Source organism: Gekko japonicus, unplaced genomic scaffold (genome assembly GCF_001447785.1).
Source record: "Gekko japonicus isolate JY-2015 unplaced genomic scaffold, Gekko_japonicus_V1.1 scaffold1970, whole genome shotgun sequence".
Lineage (NCBI taxonomy): Eukaryota > Metazoa > Chordata > Lepidosauria > Squamata > Gekkonidae > Gekko > Gekko japonicus.
Window position 1 is genome coordinate 258,009 of NW_015164720.1, and position 8,671 is coordinate 266,679.

At 48.8% G+C, this 8,671-nt stretch overlaps 1 protein-coding gene across 1 annotated transcript; it reads right to left on the reverse strand.

The window, feature by feature from the left end:
* Positions 1-437: 437 nt before the first annotated feature.
* LOC107109013 (chromosome unknown open reading frame, human C7orf25) lies at positions 438-7,060 on the reverse strand. Its single transcript, XM_015409582.1, has 2 exons — positions 7,023-7,060; positions 438-2,460 (listed from the first exon to the last, which is right to left on the reverse strand). Exon 2 carries the CDS (start codon positions 2,442-2,444, stop codon positions 1,197-1,199), a length of 1,248 nt encoding a protein of 415 aa, XP_015265068.1. The 5' UTR covers positions 2,445-2,460; positions 7,023-7,060; the 3' UTR covers positions 438-1,196.
* Between the last annotated feature and the right edge of the window lie 1,611 nt (positions 7,061-8,671).

Sequence of the window (8,671 nt, forward strand, 5' to 3'; positions counted from 1 at the left end):
TTTAATCGATTCCGGTACTAGCCAGTACACAAATTCTCTCCTCCCGCCCCAATCGTGATACACACAAGGGTTTCAGCACAAGATACACAAAAGGTTTAAAGGCAAGCAGCAAGAAAAAGCTAGGTTCTTTTTTTTAAAGAGACTTTTTATTTATATGCTGTACCGTTAACAACACAATTATCCCCAAATAAAATAAACTGTAGTAGAATCACCAAGCTGAAAAGAGCACACAATCAATACAATTTGACCCAAGTTAAGAGATCCAGCAATTTTCATGGGAGATCTAAGCACAGACTTTACAATGCAATCCTTAAGAGTTATACCACTCTAAGGCCAGGTTCAGGTGGGAAGCTATGTTGGTCTGAAGCAACCGAACGACGTTTGAGTCCAGTGGCACCTTTAAGACCAACAGGCATAAGACCAAGTCCACCCCGAATTAAACTTTGTTGGTCTTAAAGGTGCCACTGGACTCAAATGTTGTTCCATTCTGAGGCCAATGGCCTTAGAAGGCTGCAACTCTGTTCAGGCTTGTACTGAAAGCTTGTCCCATTTAAAAATCAATGGAATTTCAAAGTGCCCAGCTTTGACTAGACCATGCCTATGGCACTCTCTGCCACTGCTCTGACTCAGGCATAGAGCCTCATCTTTCTCTGCATTTTTCATTCCAGCATAGATCCTGGAGCACTCACAGCTCTGGGCCACACATAGTATGTCGGGGCATAATCCAACCTAAGCATTTCAAAGCATTTTACTCTACTGAAATGAACGGGGGGGATTCATTTGTGCTTATCTTTGGATGGAAAAGAGACTCTGAAGGACATGAGGAGTCACCGTATGTCCACCGTCGCCCCTTTTCCCTTCATCACATCAGGATGTGGTGCAAGTTGTACTAGACACCAACGTGCCTTGCAATTTCTTGCCAAAGGTGACCAGCAATGTCAGACCATTGGGGGTGAGCTGTACTACATGGCATGGAGGGGCAGGGGGCAAAACTCAACACAGGCTTGCCATTTCTGGCAGCGGCCCTGCATACCTTACATCACTCCATTCCACTTCTGCCTGCACTGGTAATTGTTAATTTTTAGCTCCAAAACTGCTTCAAGAGGTGGTATAAATACTATTTTGGAAGATTTACCCTATTGGATTACATATTGCTAACGGCCATCAACAATGGGAGTGCGCTGCTACAACTCAGGTCAGTGCCTGGGTAAAGGCGTGGCAGAAGATTCTTTGCTTTCCGTCAACGCCCTCGGCTGATGAATAAACACACTGAACTTGACTCCTTGGTTGGCAGCTGCCCTAACGAAGCCACTGTTTGCAGTCATGGTAACGGCCTTCAAAGTATCCCCCGTCCCAAAGATGGTTAGCGAGCGGCTATTGATTTTGGAACTGAGGACTAGCTGCAAGGCACGCTCGGAGGGCTGATCTGGCACCACGTTGACCCTGTCCAGGAGTAACGCAGCCCTGTTTTTCTCCCCGGGCCCTCCTAAAGTTTCTAAAATGACTTGGAAGTCTTTGACGGCAGATTCGCAAGCAAAGAGCTCCTTGCCCTTCACGAATTCCTCCAGGGATGGGAGGACGCTCTCCTCCCTCTCCTGCACGGCCTGCTCTGTTAAGACTTTCTCCTTGAAGATGAAGTAGCAGCCTCCGTAGCTAAGGGCAGAGACGTATGTGATCAAAGTCGTAATATCCAAGTTAATTCTGTTGCACGAGTCCACCCTGATCTGGGTGGGGAAAGCCACACTGGCGACCAGCTTGCCCCGATCCACTTTAGTCACGGGCAAGGGCTTGCCGCTTTCTTCGTCAGATTCACCAGAGCTTAACTGGAGGCCTTCGTTGGTGGGCTCCCTCAGGACGTTCACAGCAACAATGTCCCCTCGTACCGATATGCCCATCTCTTGCAACCTCTCCGCCATGGGGCACGACACCCCGTTGTAGAAAGCAAAGACAATGTGCGGGTTGCTGTACTGAACAGGCTGCTGGCGACTCGCTCGCAGGAAGTCTTCCGCCTGCTCGATGATGCTCTTGTCTCCATACTGGCCTCTCCCCAACCAGATGTTGTGCAGGGCTTCGGCCTTCCGGCCAACGGCCTTCACCCAGGTGTGGCCGTTGTTTGCCACTACATCCACCACCAAGCTCTGCTTTTCACCAAAGCTGTCCTCGTAGGCAAAGACGTGGAGGATGCCCACAACAGCCTCCAGGCACTCTGCTGACTCTAGGACGGCTTGCAGGTGAGTGAGGTTCGTACTCTGCAGATGAGACTCTTTGACGGACACCTTACCGGCCTCCACCTTCTGCAAAAATTTCAACTCTGCCTTTAGTTTACTGCACAGCTTTGCTCCGCCTTCTATGCCACCTTTCCGGGACTTGGAAAGGTCTTCTGCTCTTTTTATTAGCTCCTTAGCGACAGCAATTCTCTCACACAACAAGGAGTACGTAGACATGTTGGTAACATCACTCCTGAGAAAGAGAGAGGGGAAAGCAGCGTTAGTGGGAGTTAAGAAAAAGCTACTTCAAAGGCCTCCGTGTCTGGGTGTATGTGCCAAAAGCCTCTACATCCTGATATGCGCTTTAGAAGTTACTAAAAATGCCTCCGCCCAAGGGTAAACCCCATGCAAGCCTGCCTCAATGGGGCCCCAGAAGGATTTGGTAAGTATGCCATTTCAGAGTTTACCGGGCCCACCAAATTCTGTGGGGTAATCTGCCTGAAAAATCCCATGAGGTGGATTACTCCACAGAATTCTCTTTTCGAAGTGCGCCCTTTTGGATTTATATTACTCCAGCCAAGAAAGCTAAGAATGTTTTTTAAAACATAGACACCACCTCATATGATCTCACCCCTCAAAAACCCAATTCTAAAAAGTAAGACATTCATACCACAACTCTCAAGCCATATACACTGAATTCAGCAATGTTTCTAAAATAAATACACGAAAAGATGAAAAGCTGGTTTTTATGGCCTGCTTTTCTCTCCCCTGGAGCTGCGGTGGCTCAAGTGGTTAAGACACTGAACTGCAGGCTGTGGAATGTCAGTAGTTCAGCATTTCGAGACCCGGGTGCCGCATGATGGAGTGAGCTCCCATCTCTAGTTCCAGCTCCTGCCAACCTAGCAGTTCGAAAGCAAGAAATTGCAAGTAGATAAATAGGTACCACTTCGGTGGGAAGGTAACAGCGTTCCGTGCGCCCCACGGAAATGTCTTCGGACAGCGCTGGCTCTTCGGCTTGGAAACGGAGATGAGCACTGCAATCCTAGAATTGGATTCGACTGGCTTTCGAGCAAGGGAACCTTTACCTTTACCTTTTTTCTCTCCTCTAAACAGTCTCAAAGTGGCTTACAATCACCTTCCCTTCCCTCTTCCCACAATAGGCACCTTGCAAGGTAGGTGGGCCTGAGACAGGTCTGAGAGAACAGTGACTGGCCCAAGGTCACCCAGCAGGCATAATCATGTGGGTTATTATTTCTGAGGTTTTAGTCTCTGCTTTTAATTTAACACTGGGGGGGGGGGAGGTTTTGTGCTGAATCCTGGGGGGGGGGCAGAAGGGACAGAAAAACCCTCAGTAGAGACTCCATGATAATTTCAGGGATAAAAGCTTTCTGGTTATTTCACAGCTTGTTAGAAACACATCGCAGCTAAAGTTCAGGACAGTTGAGACTTAGCTTAGAACTTCATCCGACCAAGCGCATGGCCAATCCGTTAAACTTGAAATGTTTTCTAGTGATGCAAAACACTGCCACCTGCTGCCATTATAAGGGCACTGCAACACACTTTTTTTTTCCTTCCAAAAAACCTAAGTCTAGAAATAAGCATTTTGGGGCCTGGAGGTCAAGCCTGTCCCCTGAAGGCCTTCCACCTGGCCTTTGGTGCTCTTAATCCCAGTCATTCACAGAGGCATACTAATGGGCCTCTCAGTTATTTTCTCTCCCACTGCAAAATGGGCAAGGGGCTCTTCAACACCTGCTCTTGCAGGAGGAACAAGAGTCTGCCTGCCAAGGTCTACCTCGTTCATCCTACAAAAACAGGTGTTAAAGAGCCCTTTGCCCATTTCATGCCTAGGCCAAGAGGACAGAAGGAAAGGATACCGAGCAACTGCAGTGCCTCAAGAGCTCTATCAGCACCTCAGTCACAGTCCCTACTTGGGGGAAGAAAGGCACCGTCTCAGATTTATGCTGAGTTCCAGTGCTGGGCCAGGGTTCCCTCTAAGCTGAGTTAGTGTGAGCCAGCTCACAGTTTTTAGCCTCCGGCTCACACATTTTTGTCTTAGCTCAGGAAGGATGGCTCCAGAGCAACCTAATTTATGCAGTAGCCAAATCGCTTGCTCACAGCTTTAATGCCAGTAGCTCACAAAGTAGAAATTTTGCTCACAAGACTCCACAGCTTAGAGGGAGCATTGGTGCTGGCAACCCTCCATTCTTTGTTCACTTGAAAAAAGGGGCCCTGCAAAATGCATAGTGGCAACCAGGGTTCTACTCTGATTTCTGCTGCCAACTCCTCATCACTCTCTCCATGTCAGTGTGCTAAGGGTTACTCCTGCTTGATTATGAAAGGTCAAGGCAAGGTAGGTAAAACCACAGCAACATATGTTTGCAGAACATATATATATTTTAAAAAATCATCTTACTTTGTTTATGTCCCACCTTTGTCCCCAAAGTAGCTTGCATTGTTCTTCTCTCCTCTGTTTTAACCTCACAACAACTCTGTGAGGTAGGCTAGGTCGAGAGTGACTGGCCCAAGCAAAGCTTCCATGGCAGAGTGGGGATTCGAACCTGGGTCTCCCGGATCCTAATCCAGCACTATAACCACAACACAACACTGGCTCTCAACTACTCAAAGCACTGGTCCTTGTGCCGTTTTGACTAAAGTGATCTTTCCCAGCTGTGCTAGAACCTGGATTATTCCCCCCCCCCCCCAGGAATGCTAGGAACTATACCCATACCTGGAGGCTGTAACTGTTACCACTGAACAACAGCCCCTTCCCAAGTAGGTGTGTGTCCTTCACAATGGACCAGCCTTTTGGTCAGGCCCATAGCTACCAGGGGCCGGTTCCCAACTTACCACCCAGGCCTCCTGACTTTTCCCTGAGCCAGGTGGAGAGCGCCACCACCACCAAGGAGCTCACAGCCTCCCCACGCTCCAGTGCACGAAAGAAAAGAAAAAAGAGCATGGGTCAAACTTGGCATCTGAGCCAGGCATAGATAGGCCAGTTGTGGCTCTTTGCACCGTGTCCGACTCTGGAGGTGCAGATTCTGGAAGCCAGCCCCGCTGAGTTCGGTGGGGACGCGCTGTGCCCCAGGAAAGGGTGCTTTTGGGATCACCTTGGTACTGAAGTCACGATCCTCTCCACCTGGAGGTGTGCCCGCCCCCCTATAAAATCCTGGCTATGGACCCACTTTTGGTTAACAACCCGGCCTACCCGCCTGCCCCATCATCCAGAGGGATGGCATTAGAGGAAGCAAAGAAGCTGCCTGTAAAGAAGAGACCAATCGCCACTTTGCCCTGGAGGGTCAACCTTGGGCTAGTTGCTCTCTCTCAGCACTAACTTCCTTAACAGGACTGTTGTCGTGAGAAAATAGAGGAGGAGGAGGAGCATGTGTTGCAAGCTGCTTTAGGTCGCCATTAGGGAGGACAAATACATATATTTTGCAGGGGTGAGTGGGAGAGGCTGACCTAAGCCACCAGTGTCTGCCTCGGCACTTCCTGTACCTGAACTACTTCTACCCCAGGCTGTGGAAGGTCAGTAGTACAGTAGTTCAGCAGTTCGAGACCCGGGTGTACCGCATGACGGAGTGAGCTCCCGTCTCTAGTTCCAGCTCCTGCCAACCTAGCAGTTCAAAAGCAAGAAATTGCAAGTAGATAAATAGGGACCACTTCGGTGGGAAGGGAACAGCGTTCCGTGCGCCTTGGTGTTTAGTCATGCCGGCCACATGACCACGGAAACGTCTTCGGACAGCGCTGGCTCTTCGGCTTTGAAACAGAGATGAACACCGCAACCCTAGAGTCGGACTCGACTGGCTTTCGAGCAAGGGAAACCTTTACCTTTACTTTACATCAGTGATTTGCTTTCTCGAAAGGAGTAGATATTACCGGGGCTCGGGTGGACGAAAACGGAACACAGCAAGAAGCTGGAAATGGCAGGGGAACGCAACGCGGTTTTTCCCCCCTCTTTTGGAAAGCGAAGTTCTCTCCCTTCCACTTCCGCTAGAGGAGGACGCGGTTTCTGCGGACGCTTATAATAAGGGCCTTGCGGTAAAGGCAGATGGTGTGGGTACTTCCGGTTGGCAGCCGGCAGTTACAAGCGTGAGGCCCGCCCCGCCATGTTAAGTGATGGCAGCAAAACTCTGGTCTCTTGATGGCGAGTTTCAACAGATTTTAACAGTGCCGTCCTATTAAGGGCGTTTACTCCGAAGTAAGTCTGATTGAGCTCGGCGGGGTTGACTGCCTAGTAAATGTACTTAAGGCTTTCCAGCCTGAATTTCCTCTGCTTCCATATCGCCGGCTACCAAGGCTGCAAACTTAAGACCCATTTTACCAAACCGGGGTTTACTTCTGAGTAAGCATGCCTAGGAGAGCACGGCGAGTTTCATAAACTCGGGCTGTCTCACAGCCATCGCTAAGCCGGCGAGGAAAACAAGAGGTACATTTTGAAGATCGCCTAGGAAGACCCAACTTCATGGTCATTACAGCTGATGCAACGCGAAGCCTTCTGGTTGCACAGCCCACGATCTCGCTGCAAGGACGTTGTTGGCAACGCTTGGCCGGTCGGCTTCGTCACTCTCGTTCACAAAGAAGGAGGCGGCGGTAGATTTTCTCCAAGGCCTGTGGAAGGCAGCAGGAGGAGGGGCCCAACAACGCCTGGCTTCTTTACTCTGGCTATTTCCAACTTGCAAGAAGTCGTCTTTCCCCAGACCAGCCGCATTCATTGACCGCAACACATCCTGAGGTTTCCCCCTCCCTCCTTCCTTCCTTTTGGGATGCCTAACCTGGATCGCGGAGCGCCCCCTCCCCGACTCGGTTAATACTTACAATTGCCCCGATTACATGACAGGTAATTCCGACGATTTCCTCCTTTCTATCAACGGAACAAAGAGATAGCTTTGCAAAACCTAAGGGTGTTACTTAGCCCATACTTCCGGTTCCGATTACGCACCTCCATGTGCGGGGTGGGCTTGATCTGAATAAGGTAATTGGTGAGTAAAAAGGGAAAGGGGGCATTTTTTTTTTAAAAAAGTCATGCACTGTCTGTCTGAGTTCCATTTGTTTAATCTGCTAAAATCTGTTAAATATCTTTATTATGCTGTGTGATGATTTACTGCTCACCCTCTACCTACATATAGAGACTGGTAATTTCCATTTTTGCTTCTGCATGTCTTGACTCTAAATGGCCCTTCCTGGCAACTAACCCCCCCCCCCCCAATATGTAATGGGAGGCGGAAATTCTGGTTCACTGTATCTGAGGAAGTGTGCATGCGCACAGATCATACCTTGAATAACACTTTGTTGGTCTTCAAGATGCCCCTGGACTCAGACTTTGTTCTGCTGCTTCAGACCAACACAGCTACCCATCTGGATCCATCTGTTTAAAGTGTAAGGCATGACTTAGCCTTAAAAAAGTCAGTGGAAGGGTCTTAAAATGGAAGAAGTCAACGTGGCAAAGAGAACATTGATGTGGCATATGATCACAACTGCCAGAATGACGTATGCTCAATCTTGGAAACAGGACAGAGTCCCTGAAATTGGGGAATGGATGAAGAAATTACTCTTTATGGTTGAAATGGACGAAATGACAAGGAAACTTAAGAATTTGGAGGCGGAAGAATTTTTTGAAGACTGGAAAGACTTTAAGGAATATTTAGAGAAATACTGGGATGTAAAGGATAATTTGATTTGCTTTGATAGTTACTAAAAACTAAATGATAATAGAATAAGGATAAATGTATAAGAATAGTAGTTGAAATATGTTACCTATAGATTGTGAACAGCGGGAAAGGGAGACATAAAGAAAATCTAAGATATGGGCTGGAGGTTGGAGCACTGTGGGAAGCCCAGAAGGGAGTGGGGTATAGTGGAAATGGATGTATGATAACCAGGGCTCTAGTCGGGGGGGAGCTCTCAGGTACGGAGCTCCGGAAGAGAACCTCTAGGGGGCGGGGCGGTCATGTGGTGAAGCCCCGCCCCCTTCTTTACCCCGCCCTCTGCTTCGATCCTCATTCCGTTTGGGAATGAGGATGAAGCAGGAGGGTAAGTAGCCGGGCCTTCTGACACACTTCCGGTGATGTCAGGGAGTGTGGCCTTCTGTCACTTCCGGTGATGTCAGGGGGCGTGGCATATGCAAATAAGTTATGCTAATGAGTTATGCTAATGAGCTCCGGCAGCTCTTTTTCTACAACAAGACCCCTGATGATAACTAAATAAGTTGATATATGTTTGACTTTTTATTATGTCCTAATTGGTTTTTTTTGGGGGGGGGTCAGTGGACAAATTGAGGGTCCAGGGTCCAAAACAGCTGTTATTTTGGACCCTCAATCGTCAGCTTGTCTCCTGATTCTTCTCAGGTGGAATTACGCCTCCTAGGGTTGCCAGCTTCCAGGTGGGGCCTACATATCTCCCAGCATCACAGTGGTTCTCCAGACGGCACAGGTCAGTTCCTCTGGAGAAAATGGCACCTTGGAAGG

Excerpts from the sequence above, each read along its gene's own strand:
- LOC107109013 (XM_015409582.1), bottom strand. The coding sequence starts at position 2,444 with ATGTCTACGTACTCCTTGTTGTGTGAGAGAATTGCTGTCGCTAAGGAG.